At 50.1% G+C, this 14971-nt stretch overlaps 1 protein-coding gene across 1 annotated transcript in view; it reads right to left on the reverse strand.

The window, feature by feature from the left end:
* Positions 1-3960: 3960 nt before the first annotated feature.
* Tyro3 (TYRO3 protein tyrosine kinase) overlaps positions 3961-14971 on the reverse strand; it is an 18276-nt gene continuing 7265 nt past the window's right edge. Inside the window, exons 7-19 of the mRNA XM_004623387.3 lie at positions 14122-14299; positions 13147-13292; positions 12501-12645; positions 11589-11718; positions 11407-11507; positions 11063-11158; positions 10648-10728; positions 10135-10227; positions 9352-9473; positions 8822-8931; positions 8497-8656; positions 8156-8292; positions 3961-5368 (exon numbers count right to left, since the gene is read on the reverse strand). Coding sequence (XP_004623444.2) covers positions 4978-5368; positions 8156-8292; positions 8497-8656; positions 8822-8931; positions 9352-9473; positions 10135-10227; positions 10648-10728; positions 11063-11158; positions 11407-11507; positions 11589-11718; positions 12501-12645; positions 13147-13292; positions 14122-14299 — 1890 coding nt within the window. The 3' untranslated portion in view covers positions 3961-4977. The remainder of the gene's footprint in view (positions 5369-8155; positions 8293-8496; positions 8657-8821; positions 8932-9351; positions 9474-10134; positions 10228-10647; positions 10729-11062; positions 11159-11406; positions 11508-11588; positions 11719-12500; positions 12646-13146; positions 13293-14121; positions 14300-14971) is intronic.

A 14971-nucleotide genomic window follows, 5' to 3' on the forward strand; every position in this document is an offset into this window, starting at 1 on the left:
TTTTTCAGAATCTGGGATTGAACTCAGGCCCTTGCGCTTGCCAGGGAAGCACTTATTCCACTGAGCCATCTCCCCGGCCCCTATATATTTTTTAAAATGTATCTGATACAGGGTCTTACTCCACAGTTCAGACTTGGGGTTACAGGCAGGCACCACCATGCCCGGTTTCACTGTTCAACACAGTCCCTGAGCTTGCCTAAGCAGGTGCTTAGTCTTCTGAGCTATCTCACCAGCCCCTAAATTATATTTATGCAAGGCCCTGAGTTCAACTCCTGGTACCAAAAAGACCCCACAATATTTTCACCCACTTCACATATTATATATAACATAATTTCCTTTTTTCTTTGTGTGTGTTTTAGTAAGGTTCTACAGAGTCTCACTAGTAGATCTCACTATGTAAATGGGACTCAGTGATTCTCCTGTGATCACCCTCCCAAAGAGCTGGGATTACAGGCGTGCACCACCACACCCAGTCTCAATCACCATCTCAGCATGCCCCAGAGGCGGGGCCAGCACTGCTTGACAGGGATCAAACACACTACTGAGTCTGCCTAAACAGGCGCTTTAATCCACTGAGCTATTTGGCTGGCCCTCATAAACTCCTTTTTGAATAAAATAGTACTTACTAGGGGGCTGGAGAGATAGCTCAGTGGCATAAGTGCCTGCCTGGCAAGCACAAGGCCCTGAGTTTGAATCCTGGTACTGCAAAAATAAATAAAAAAACAAATAAATAAATTAGTACTTACTGATAGCAGTGTATATTTTGCATTTAGGAGGCTGAGGTATGGAGGACTGTGAGGTCCAGGCCAACCTGGGATACATAGCCCAGGGGCAGGGCTATAATCTTTGGGGAGACTGAAGCAAACAAATGCTAAATTGAGACTGCTCTGTCCAACTCAGTGAAACTGGAATGCAATTTAGTGAGAGAGCCCCTGGGCTCAACCCCAGTGGAGGGAAAATTTGCTGAACTGGATTATGAAACACAAACAGGCCTCTCAGCCACAGTTAGGTGACTCCCTCTCCTCACATCCATCCCTCTTGCCCCTGGCTCCCAGGAAGATGCTTTGGGCCTTCAGAGCTCCCAGCAGGATAGGGAGGCTTGGAGGGTCCCCTGCTTTCCTGTGCTCCGGGAAGAGCTGAAGAGTTTGTGGAAAAGCCAAGAAGCTGGTGCCTGTTGTTGCTGGACTTTGACCAGTAACACACTCTTCCAGACACTTAGTAAAAATTCCAAAGGTCTTGTGCAGTATTATTAGCGCTGTCTCCTGGGTGCCAAAGGCACTGGACATCACCTTCCCCAACTGCTAACCTTCCAGTTACATGAGTCAAGGTCAGGCTGAACTTCCTAATGTGACCCTACCTCAAAAACAAAGAACAAAACAAACAAAAAAGAAAAGACTAGGGGAATATCAGTAGTAGAAAATTTGCCTGGCATGCTATAGGCCCTGGGTTTGGTTTTAAGGAAACCTGGGCTACTTAGAAAGACCCTGTCTCAATAGGTACATACATACATACATACATACATACATACATACAATAACAGGGAAAGAAAGGGGAGGGGAGAGAGACAAAGACAGGCATCATTTGGAGGCTGAGACAAGAAAATTACCTCATAGTGAGTTTGAGGCCAGTCTGGACTACACTGCACAGGGAGACCCTATTTCAAAACAAAACAAAATAACTCTAGAGGGTCCAGGGATGGAATTCAGTGGCACAATTGTCTGTCTGGCAAGCACAAGGTCCTGAATTTGATTCCCACTTAAACCCCCCACCTCCCCTCAAAAACGAACAACTCTTGAGAATCTTATGGTATAGCTCAATGGTAGATTAGTTCTTAGCATGTAGTAGGCTCTGGGTTCAATCCTCAGAAATAAAAAACAAAAACAAAAAAGTTAAGCTTGGAGTGGGGAAGACACTACACCCAGAAGCCCTCCTCTCTAACTCATAAACACTCAAACCATCACACACAACATCATACTTGATGGTATCACTAATATTGGAAAGGAAGTAGGCCTCATCCGTTAATCCCAGGACACATGCACAGAAATGTTCAAAGCTCCAGAGGGGCTGGGGATATAGCTCAGTGGCATAAGCACTTGCCTGGCAAGCACAAGGTCCCATGTTCAATCCCCAGTGATGGAAAAAAAAAAAGATTTTTTGGGGGCTGGTGAGATGGCTCAGTGGTCTAAAGCACCTACTTAAAACAAGCTTAGCAAAGCACAGGGACCGAGGTTCAATCCCCCAGCACCACATGCCAGCCAGCCCCGCCCCCTGGTGGGCTGAGCTGGCCACACACAAAATAAATAAATAAATAAATAAATAAATAAATAAATAAATATTAAAAAAAAAAAAAAGAACACCAAGAGGTATGAAGAACAATTGAAATCTACTAATTTTACAGAAACCACTTATACAGACTCTTTTTTTTTTTCCTTTGGCAGAACTGGGGATTGAACTCAAGCCCTTGTGCTTGCCAGGCAAGTGCTTAGAGTCATCTCCCGGGCCCCCCTTTTCTAATTTCTTTTCTTTTTTTCTTTTTTCTTTTCTTTTTTTTTTTTTTGAGACAAGGTTTCACTATGCAGTTCAGGTTGTCCTTTAATTCACTTTGTAGCCCAGGCTGGTATTGAACTTGCAAAGATCCTCCTGCCTCAGCCTCCTGAGTGCTGGGATCATAGGCATGTGCCACCGTGCCCATACGTGCCCATTTTTTGGCAGATGAGAATTATATTCCCTTTTACCAATAGATGTATTAAATGAGTACTCACAAAGCCCTATGCATGGGACTTGGCACTAAATAAAGAGGCCCCCATTAGAGGCAGACACTTAGGTGACAGGAAGCCCTTCTCAATAATTCTGGGTGTTACTTTACTGAGAATAGCCACCTGCGGTTAAAGCTAATCACAGAAAGAATTTTGAAAGCTATTTGCCTGGAAGTTGATTGTCTCCTGATCTTGGTGGGAATGACAACCTGAGAAGCAGCAACAGGTTTTTCAGGATATTTGCTTTCCAGCCCCTCTCAGTTACCCAGGGCACCTGCACTGTCTCCCCACACCCTCACCAGGGCTCTGCCTTCTACACCTCCTGTTCTATCTTGCTATAAAAGCTAAACTATGGTATGGCGTTCAGGTGTACTACTTGGAAGCAACCTCACGCTTACTCTTACTTCTTGTTCTCATGAGATTCATCATTCTCTCTGGCCACTTAGTCGCTGGGAAGTTTTGGGTGGCACCAGGCAGGCATGACATGGTGAGGAAGAAGTCTCTACTCCCTGGAGTGGTAAGAAAGCCTGATAAAAGGTAGGAGACCCACAAGGGCAGCAGCTTTCTTTTTTGGCCTTTCTTCCTAGATAAAGAACTTTGTCACTGGGCAAGTGGCACACACCTGAAATCTCAGCATTTTTTTTTTTTTTTTGCGGAACCAGGGATTGAACTCAGGCCCTTGCGCTTGCCAGGGAAGTGCTTATTCCACTGAGCCATCTCCCTGGCCCCTGCTCAGCACTCTTTGAAGCTGAAGCAGGAAGATCACAAGTTTGAGCCCAACTTGGATAAGTGACTTGGACAAGGTACTTGGACAGTACCCTTAAAAAAAAAAAAAAAGTATGAAGATGTGACTCAGGCCAAAGGCCTTGTGCTTGTCAATCCCCAGGACCCACTCACACAAAAACCAAACCCTGTCAAAATACTTGCATTTTCCAAAAGATCAATGGTAGTTATCACTGTTTGTGATAAGATTATAGATAAGTAGCATCTTTGGTGATATCTGCATTTTCTTACAAAGGAAACATATTATCTCTAATAATGGTGAGATTCATTGGAGTCTATCGAATTAAAAAGCATTTCCCGTAAAAACAGCAGCTGCTACCATTCTGGTATATCTTTCCCGACTTTTCTCTATGCAGAGATGCCTCATTTTTGTAATCTGGAAAAAAGCAAACATTTAAGAGACAAAGCCTTGGTTCTTTAGTCTTCAATTTTATTTGTTTTTAAACAGCAGCTAACAGCTTGGAAAAAGCCTATCGAGGGCCTGCCCCATGAATTCCCTAAAGTTCCCCCAGCCAGTGCCATGGTCGGGCTCGGGACAGACCCCTCAACCACACTGACCAAGAAGACCTATTTGCTGTCTGGAAACTTGGGACAGGAGGTGTCCAGTTAGCATGGAGGGGATGGGCTCAGACACAGCTGCCTTTGTTAGTCTCGGGTGTTTGATAGCATGCTTGGACAGACTGTGGGAGGCTGGACAGGGGCTCCTGCGCTCCTCTTGCCTCTATCCTACGGCCAGCCCCTCGTGTCCCTCCTCTGAGGAGCTTAGTGGTGCCCCTGCACACCCTGGAAGGTCCAGCCAGCTTCATGAAAGCACCCTCCCACCACCTTGCCCAGCACAGGAAGGGTGGGAATCAAGGCGGTGACAAGGACTCAGACCTGAGTGTGTCCCACTGTCCCCTGCTGCAGGGATTTGGGACGCAACCATACCAGCCCCTTACTAATTCTCACCTACAAGGGAATAATACAAGGGCATCTCTGTGCCTCAGAGGGGCAAACCTGGTAGTTAAGCCTCAATGTGGCAGGCATCTCTGAGCTCCCAGGAGGAGGAGGTGGCTCCAGGCATGCACTAAAGCAGCATGGGGCAGCTCAGCTGGAGAGCAAGGGCCCACAGGGCTGCATCTGTTCTCCCCTTATTGCCATCCACACCCATGGTAGCTATGGAAACAAAACCGCCCCCTCTCCTGCCAGTTGCCTGAGTTCAGGCAACCAGGTCTGGCCCACCTTCTCCAAGCCAAGGCCTGAACTGAGGCCAGCCATCGAATGGCTGCAGGAAGAACTGGGATTGGGTGATTTGGTGTGTCCAGATACCAGCACAGCTTGGGAAGGCTACCACAGGAGCCTCCACTGCTTGCTGCCTGGGCTGGGGTCAAATGTGGCTTCACCATTTGGCGCAGTGGCCTGCAGAGCCAGCCCTGGCTTGGCTGCCCCTGCCTGCAGGCTAACAACTGCTGTGGGGCAGGAGCCCTTGCTGCATGAAGAGCAGCCTCTGTGCCTCATTGACAGGGCTTTCTGGCTGCTGCTCAGCCTGCCCAGGTGACTCAGCCAGGCCTCCAGGACTGAGGATGTACCGATAGTCACTAGGGACGCCTCCCACAGCCCCCATCCCACTGTCATCCCCTGTTCCGCTGCCAGGCTGGTCACTGCAGGGCAGCTCCAGGTTGCCACCCTCAGCAGGCTGCTCAGCCTTCTCAATGTTGATGTACAAGGGGTCCTGGCTGCTAGATAGCACAGACAGGTGACCCAGGATGGTCTCCAGCTCCATTCGCAGGCATGTGAAGCTGGGACGTTCTTTCGGGTCAGCGCTCCAGCACTGGTACATGAGATCGTACCTGGGGAAGAGAGAAGAGTAAGGAGAGGGAGTGGGTTTTCCTTCAAGAGGAGAGGCCCAGCCAGGCATGTCCGTGCACAGTTGTAATCTCAGCACTGGGAGGCTGAGACAGAAGGATCTAGTTCAAGTCCAGCCTGGGCAACCTAGTGATTTAACAAGACTTGTCTCAAAATTTAATAAATAAATGCTGAAGATATAGGTCAGCGCCAAGGCCGTAAGCATTCCTCTAAGTGTTTAATATTTATTAAGTTATTTATTTATTTTTTTAAGGTCTCCCCCACCACCACCCATTCAACTTGGGACCCTGTGCTTGCCAGGCAGGCACTTATAAGACTAAGCTATCTCCCTGGCCCTAATTCTCATACAATCTATGAAATAAAATAATGGTTAGCTAGGTTCAGCCATATATCTACCATTCCAGCAACACGGGAGGCTGAGGCAGGGAGATCATAAATTCAAGGCTAACCTGGCAATTTAGAGACCTTGTCTCACAATAAAAGATAAAAATGGCTAGAGAGGGGCTGGTGAGATGGCTCAGTGGTCTAAAGCACCTACTTGGAACAAGCTTAGCAAAACACAGGGACGGAGGTTCAATCCCCAGCACCACATGCCATCCAGCCCCGCCCCCTGGTGGGCTGAGCTGCCCCCCCACAAACTTAAAAAAAAAAATGGCTAGAGATATAGATCAGCAATTCAACATCCTTAGGTTTAATCCCTACTAATAAGAAGGAGAGAGGGAGAGAAGGAGGGAGGGAGGAAACCATACCTATTCTACAAATGTGGAAACAACCATAGAGAGGTTACTGAACCTTGACCCAAGACACATAGAAAGAAAGCACCAGCGCCATAATTTGAAGCCAGGTGGGCAGGCTCCAAAATTCCTCTTAAAGTTACCTTCTTCACAGAATGTCTTGGAGTGGTACTAAGAATCTTTCTCTCTTATAGAATATAGCTTGGAGGGCCAGGGAGATGGCTCAGTGGAATAAGCGCTTCCCTGGCAAGCGCAAAGGTCTGAGTTCAATCCCTGGTTCCACAAAAAAAAAGAATATAGCTTGGAGTCAGGGTTGGTTTTTGTTGAAGTCAAGAGGACTGAACCCAGGGCTTAAGTATTCTTGGCAAGTTTTCTACCACAGAGCTTCCCCCAGCCCAGGAGTTAGGCTTCTTTTTGTTCCAAATCCTCATGAGGCAGCACCCAAGAGGTATTCTTAAATCCTTCCTCACGGTCCACGGATACCTTTGAGAAACTGAGAAGAGCTTCCAGTCTTCTTCCCCTGGCAGAAATTTCTTTCTGCATACTATTTCAGGAGTCTTACAGATTCTCTGAAGTCTATTGCTGTTCCCAGAGAATGACTCAGGAAAAAGAAAAATAAAACAATCCATAAACCTAATGGGACGGCAGCAGTTGGGAGGCTAAGGCAAGAGGCTTATGAGCTCAAGACTAGCCCGAGCTAAACATGAAATTCTACACCAACCTGGACTAAACAGCAAAACCAGTCTCAAAAACAACCACCAAACCAAACACCCTAATGGGTAGGTATAATCAGAGCAACTGCCTGACTCTTGCCCACAACAAAGTGCCACATGCTGCTTCTCACAGCAGCCCTCCAAAAGCGTCCCCATAACAGGAAGAATCATGCCAGAGCCTGGGCAGGCCGTGGGAATGGGGCAGGGGTACAAGGCCAGACGGGGATCCATTCTCAAGGATGTGCTAGGAGCCAGCTGGTGCCTGTCCACCAGGCTGCCAGGTGGGAAGCCAATGACCACCCACCCTTCATTGACAGCAGCAACCTCCTTCCCTGGGAAAGCTGAGCCAGGGCCTCTGCCAGCTGCCTGCCTATCAGAGCTTCAACAGCTCTAGGTGAGGGAGGGCCGAGGCAGGCTGAGCCTCAGAGATTCTCGAGCTTCTAGTCCCTCTCTGCCCCAGGCTCTCCTGAATGGACAGGAGGAGCAGGCTGTCTTGTGCACTCAAATTCCTATTTCTAGTATCCATGAGGTATGCGCTTGCAGCTCGTTTCAGCTCCCTGTCCTGAAGAAGGCTCTATTTTCCCTGGCTTGCTGTGGACTCTTCCCCCCCAGCATTAGCAAGAGGTCCCCTCAGGGCCCAGGAATACCCTGGCTTGGATGGAGTCAGGGACTAAGACTAGACAAAATAGGGACAGAATAGCCTTTTCTTCATAGTGTGAGTGAGAATTATCTGAAAGAATACCTTCAGTGCCCAGCTAACACTAGTGACGCTTACATTATCTTGCTGCAGGGGTTTGAAAATGTGCTATGGTGGCAAACCACATCCCTGCCTTGTTGCCCAGGGCTTGGGATTGGCAACAAGCAAAGGAAGCCAGTCACCTTCTCCCAAAAGGTTGGGTCTTTCTGCTTCTCCAAGAGGAGCCCAAGACAGGAGCTCATGTCCTATCCCTTGTTGCCACTACGAAAGTGAAGCATCAGCGTTGCCCTATGTAGCCCTATCTCGGGGAAGGCAGGTCTGCCAGGAGGTTTTCTTAGATCAGCTGGAGGTCCAGGTAGGAGTGAGTCAGGGCACCCTGCACTGTTGGTCAACTCTGTGGTTCCTGTCCAGGGGTTCCTGGTTCTCACTAGAAACTAAAGAAGCTAGAATGATTTAAAAAGGCTTGAATGAGAAATACAGGATGGAAAAGGAGGAAAGAGAGAAAAGAGGGAAATAATGGATGAATAGGGCTGATAGGGTGGAAGCTAGGCTGGTAGTGGTAGCGGCAGCCAGCTGCCCAACACCCAGATTCCCACTTCCTCCCACAATGCCTTTCCCAGTACTTACACGTCCTCCATGCACTCTGGAGGCTGTTTCAGGCGGTTCCCGCCAATGAGGTAGTTGTAAATCTCAGCGTTTTCAATGCCAGCATACGGCGTCTGCCCACGAGTCATGATCTCCCACATGGTGACCCCGAAGGCCCACTGGGACAGAATGGAGTTTGGGGGACAAGATGTCACCAGGCTTCCAGGGTTCCAGAGCCAGAGCTTAGGGGTAAGCATATCTTAGGACTCAGGGACCGTAGAACTAGGTAGCCAAAGCTCAGAGAGTAGAACTGGCCAGGCCCTGAGGGTCCCTAGAGCCACAGACTAGTCCACACTACTGCATATCTGTACCACCCCACTCACCACATCACTGTGCACAGTGTACAGGTTGTCTGCCAGGCTCTCCAGGGCCAGCCACTTGACAGGCAATTTGGAGGCACAGCCCTGACGATAGTAGTCCCCACTATAGATTTTTCGGGATAGTCCAAAGTCAGCTACACACACCGTCATGTCCTCTGCCAGCCTGAGAGGGGTTAAAAGGCAGGGTCAGTCTTTCCCCATGCTCAAAGGCTTTGCTCCCAGGCTATCCCCATGCACAGCAGTACTATTCAGGCAGGAATTGAGCACCAGCTAGCTCTTCCTGCCACTAGCTGCCGCTGTCCCTACCCCAGCCCTCCAAAATTCCTACATGCAGTTCCGAGCAGCCAGGTCTCGGTGGATGAAGTTCCGGGAGCTCAGGTACTCCATGCCACAGGCAATATCCACCATGAACCGGATCAGAGTCTGGAGGGGCAGGTTCTGGTAGGCAGACAGGGCAAGCTCAGGCTGGTCCTGCCCACTCAGTTGGGGCAGGACAGATGGGGTTCCTTGGCCAGATCTAAAGACTATCCTCAGTAGAAAGGAAGGAAGGGGATGGTGGGCTTTGCCAAGGCAAGGAAGCTCTGGCAAGTCAGAGAGAACCTGAGAACCAAGGCTGCCCTGCTTGGGGATCCACAAGCCTGTTCTCCCAGAAAGGGCCATTACCTGCCTGAAATTCCTATAGAGCTTTGGGAGGGAAAAGGACACTAGCCTAAATGGAGTCAAGTCAGACCCTCCCGCTAGGTAGAGTCCAGATCCTCAGCTTGAACTGCCCAGCCCTTCCTCACCAGGGCCTTCATCCCTTCCCAGGCCCTCTTCTCCCATCCCTTCCCTTCCGACCGTTCCCACCCAGGCACTCACAAAGGGGTTCTCTCCAATCCGGGAGGCGAGCAGGAAGGCATGCAGGTCCCCATGCTTCATGAAGGGCAGGATGACCATGGGGATGGGGAGGCGGCCTTTGGCCCTGCTGCGGAGGCTAACACCTGGGGACAAGGAAGGGTCAGGAGCTGAGGAACACACAGGTCCCATGACTGCTCAGGGGTCTACATCAATCCCCATGTGTGGGGGTTGGGGGTGGGGGTGGGGTTCCCGCCACTAGCCCTGGTTCTGCCACTCTGTCCTGGAAACTCCACAAGTTGGGTTCTGGCTGCTGCTACTAAGTCCCAAGCATCTTCCCTGTTCCCTCCTCCTTTGCCCACATGAGCAATCTTCAGGTAGACCTTTGGTCTTACTCAGAGCAGAATCAGATGCTGACCAGGACCCTCCCTGCCATTTTACCACTGGTTAATCCAGTTAAGTCTGATCTTAGGGCCAGCCAAATAGCTCAATGGATTAAAGCACCTGAAAGCAGGCACAGGGGCCAGGGGTTTGATCCCCTGGCCTGCCGTACCAGCCCCACCCTCTGGGCCACTCTGAGATGTCAATTGAGACTGGATTTGGTGGCACATGCCTATAATCCCAGCTCTTGGGAGGCTGCAAACAGGCAGATCACTACAACTCTGATCTAGTAGTGAGACCCTGAACACCCTGTAGACCCTTCCCTAAAAAAAAGAAAAAAAACAAAACTATGATGTTTCCCATAGTCTGCCAGCACATGGAACAGATTCTTGGCTCCATTCTCTGCCTGCCCCACAATGGGCTCACCAACAAGCTTGGCCACGTGTGGATGGTCAAACTCCTTCATGCAAGCTGCCTCCCTGAGGAACTCTTCTATGTCACTTGAGGAGATGATGTCAGCTGGGAGAAATGGGTGGGGTGGGGAAGGAATGAAATGAGACACACTCTGAGCCCTGACCCAAAGCCCATAGGTCTGGAACTTTGCAGGAGGCTCAGGAAAACTGTCTCATCACAGGCAGGAAAAAACCCATAGAATGTGGCTACACAGCGATTCCCCTTCTTGCGAACACCCTCCCTCTACCCAGCTTGGTCATAAGCTTCCAGGAGTCACTGCTGCCTGCAGAGAGCAGTAGCAGGGACTGTGTCTATGAACTACTCCTGAGTACAGACAGCGCCCTGTGAATAATCACTAGCTCTTACCACTGATCCTAGGGCTGCCTGAACTGTCTCCCTGCCTCTTCCCACAAAATCTCAGGCTGAGGCAGAGCCTGCAGAAAGACTCACCAGAAACCTCTCTCCACACGTTTCTTCTCCACTTACCTTTCAGCATCTTGACAGCCACTTTCACAAAGGAGCCATCCTCCTGTTTCAGCTGGGCCTCCCGCACTGAACCAAATTCTCCTAAAAACCAAGCCAACCAGGAGGGTCTCCTTGGCTTCCTGCTCCCCACTCCCTCCCCTTTGGGGTGATCCCCCACTAGAACACAAAGGCATCAGTTCTTAGGGCTGCCTGAACAGCCTGCCTGCTTCTCATCAAAGCAGAGCACTGCAGGAACAGCTCCTCAGCACTCCTGGGCCCAACCACCATTCCCCCACATAACCCTCACTCCAGAGCCTATAGCATATCTCAAGTACAGGAGCTGACCAGATGACCTAGCCCATAGCCTCCAGCATCTGGAATACCTAGAGCCATCCAGGGCAGCCAAACCCGAACCAGCCCTACATGGCCCACACACCTTTGCCCAACATCCGGCCCAGAGTAAACTGCTGCTCTGGAATGAGCACATCTTCTAACTTGTCTTTCAGCTCATCACTGATGCCCAGGCTGTCCACTGTGGGGAGGGGATAAGAAAGGAGAGGAGCTCTGCTTCTGGCCAAACTCCAGCCTGCCTGTTCTCCTGGGCCCTGGCCTTGGCACAGAGCTTAGCTCTCCCACAGTGTGGATCTCTGTCTTTTCCACTCCTCTACCTGTGACTCACCATGGGGCAGACATATTGGTCAAATAAATGGGCTGGTAAAAGAATACAGATAGGGGAAGAGGGGCCCCATTTTCCCCTCCCACAAATCTTCTACCACTCACGTGTGGCCTCTATGCGCTCTGGCCTTTCTCTATTGAAGGACCGGGCTGCCCGAAAGTGCACGGCTGGCTCCCCGCGTGCCATGACACTGTCAAAGGCTTGCCTAAAGGGAAATCGAGGACCTGGAGGGCAGCTCCAAGGCCTTCTGTCATCACCTACCTCCCCTCACATCCCACTCCCTTACCCGAAACGTGTCTCCTTCCGCCTCTTTCGAAGCAGGATGAGGGCCAACGCAGCAGCTGTCACAAGAGCTGTGAGCACACCCAGGACAACAGGCACCCAGGATGTAGGGCTGTGCGGAGGGCCCTGCTGGCCTGTGGGAGGGAGGGCAGTGGTACAAGCCAGGCTGACACTAAGAGGTCCCTTTAGAACTTCCCCAGATGGCCACCTTAAATTAACATGGATCCAAGGTTAAAGAGGCTTGAGAAGGGCTGGTGTGGCAGTACACACCTGTAGTAATCTCAGCTACCCAGGAGCCTGAGACAGGAGGATCTCAAATTTGGGGCCAGTCTAGAAATTTGGCAAAATTTTGTCTAAAAATTATGTTAATAATAATAACCGGGGGCTGGAGAGATGGCTCAGTGGTCTAAAGCACCAACTTGAAACAAGCTTGGCAAAGCACAAGGACCGTGGTTCAATCCCCCAGCACCACATGCCAGCCAGCCCTGCCCCCTGGTGGGCTGAGCTGGCCACACACACACACACACAATAAATAAATGTAATAAAAAAAAATAAATATTAAAATAATAATAATAATAATAATAATAAAAACCGGGAAAAAATACAGCTCAGCACCTCCTAGGTTCAATCCCCAGTACCAAAAAATAAAAGAAACAAAGGCTCCAGAGAGTGATCCAAGAGTTTTTCTACCTAGACTGTAACAGGCCTTGGCTGTTGTGACCTATAGAGTGACCAGTAATTTCTACGCTAGTTTTGGAGCAAGAGAAGAAAAATGAGCAAAGAGTAACAATTCTGGCTTCAACTGCTTGACTCTGAATTTGGGGGCCTACTGAGTAGGAGCCACAGCCTCTTCTCAACAGCCCAGGTTGCCTTCAAAAGCTCTGACCCCTCATCCCACCCTCAGCCCCCACCTTACCTGCATGGTCGTGAGAAGAGACTACCAGGGGCTGACTCCAGGGCCCATAGCCAGCTGCATTGGAGACACACACGCGCACGATCAGGTCCTTCTGGGGATCCCAGCTTGTCACATTGGCCCTAGTGCCTTCCACTGTCAGCTCATCCTGTAGCCAGGAAAGCCCCACCCCACACTGAGGCTGAGGAGAAGGCCTCAGGGTGGGGTCAGAGGACAGAATAAAGTCTAGCAAGGAATGCAGAAGTCTAGGGACCCTGGGAGTCAGGGACTGGGGAAACACAGCCTTCAGGGAAGCATCACAGTCCTAGTTTGGGCAGTGCAGTGGCCTCTGGAACAAAACCAGACTTAGTATGTGGGGGATAGGAGGAAGCTGGGCTGGGGATAAGCCTTATCTGTTCCTGGCCCAAGTGGTGCAGGGATGTGCTTCCTGCTTTACATACTGAGTGGCCACAGGATGTGATCCCAATGGGAAGCAGAATCCGAGGAGTGGGGTTAGCCAAGGAGTGGGGAGACATGCATCTTTGGGGCAGTGGGTAGCCCAGACTCCCCCGAGACAGTCATTCAGAAGTGTTAAGCTTCTTAAGGCCCAAGGCTCTGAGAGCTGATGCTCTGGGATCTTAGAGAAAATGAAGGAGTCTGTCTCTCTTACCTGGGTTCCATTGTCTTGAAACATGGAAAGTTTATAGGGTCCAAGGGGGCCTTCCCAAAAGTCCTCAGGGATCACTTCTTCCCACTCCAGGATGAGGCCTGAATCTGTACGGATGGCATGAAGGTTCCTTGGAGGTCTGGTTGGGGCTGCATCCAGATAGAAAAAGTTAAGACTTCTCCACCACCTCCATACCATATAGACCATTAGAACCAGTAGCCAAGAGGTGACTGGCTCAGAGAGCGCCCCTCTCCCCGCCAGGGCTCACCTCGGGCTGACTCCTCTACCCACTATGCTGGGGAGGAGCCAAAGCCACAGCTGCACCCCAGCCCGGCAGAGTATTCACCACCATGGTGATGGTTTAGCTCCCACCACTCCCCCGAGTCGAGCAGGCTCCTAGTGCGAGAACTTGCAGCAAGTCCTTAGTCTTGCACCTGCTCTACCTTCTCCCTGTAGTGATTTCCCCAAACATCCACATGGCCTTCTTTGTTAGCTTTCAGATCACTCAGATCCCTTTAGGAAGGTTTTCTAGGGCATTCATCACATTATCTTTTCCAGTTTGATTATGTTATACCCACAAGAATTAAATATGCAGTGGCATGCAGCAGATCCTCCATAAATTTTGGTTGAATAATGTCTGAACTGTCCCTCATGCCAGCCAGATAGCTCAGAAGACTAAGTGCCTGCTTTAGGCAAGCGCAGGGACTGGGGTTCAATCCCTGGCACCACATGCCATGCTGTGCACTGAGCCAGTCAGGCCATGGAGACTGGGTGTGGTGGCACATGCCTGTAATCCCAGCGCTGGGGAGGCTGAAAACAGGAGGATCACTACGAGTCCGAGCTGCGTAGTGAGACACTGCACCAAATAAATTAGCGGAAAAAAACCAACAAACTGTCTCTCAGGTAGCTCCTATTGGAACTGGAGCCTCCCCCACAACTCTAGCCAAGCCCAGCCCCTCTGTTCTGAGTGTTACTCACCTAGACCCTTTGTCTGAAAGGGCACCCAGTCAGCATAGGGAGAGGGCCCCAAGGCATTGGCACAGCGCACCCTGAGGCTATAGTTGGTGGCAGGGGTCAAGTCCCGAAGCAGGCAGGTAAAGGGTGGCACAGGGACTACAACAGCCAGGACCTCCCAGTCTCCTGGGGTCTGTGTTACCTACAGAAGAGCAGAAAACTAATGATGCACAGGAAAGCTGTTCCCAAAATGAGAGGGCAGATGAGACAGGTAGGGTGCAGTCCAGGGTAGCCTCCTTACTCACAGCAACTTTCCTGTCTTAGCTTCTGGCACACTGGGACTATACACATACACCACTGTGCCTCCTTGGTGAGTCTGAATGAATGCCTCCTTTACTTATAACCCCCCACCCCAATAATCCAAAAGTCGCTACACCTCCACTCTACAGATGCTGTTCCTTTTGCTTGGAATGAGCTATTCTTCCCAGCATCTCCCTATTCATCCTTTAAGACTCACTGCAAATTCCTCCCTTTTCTTCTTCTCTCCCTTTTCTTCTCTTTCTTCTTTTTCTTTTTCCTTCCAATACTGGAGATTGAACACAAAACCTTGACACTACATACACAACCCTTTTTATTTTTTAAAACTGGATTTCACTAAGTCCCTAAATTGCCCAAGCTAGGTTAGAACTTGCAATCCTCCTGTGCCAGCCTCCCAGGGTGCTGGAATCATAGGACACCCACTACAAATATCCCTGTATTGGTGAAAGCCTTTATCAGCTCCTGGACACTTTTGCCCCTTTGTACTTTGTGTTTAACTGCTCCAAAGCACGTGCCACTTGTATTTGCTTATGTTATCCCAAAAAGTCTCAGGGCC

Source organism: Octodon degus, unplaced genomic scaffold (assembly GCF_000260255.1).
Source record: "Octodon degus isolate 3935 unplaced genomic scaffold, OctDeg1.0 scaffold00002, whole genome shotgun sequence".
NCBI lineage: Eukaryota > Metazoa > Chordata > Mammalia > Rodentia > Octodontidae > Octodon > Octodon degus.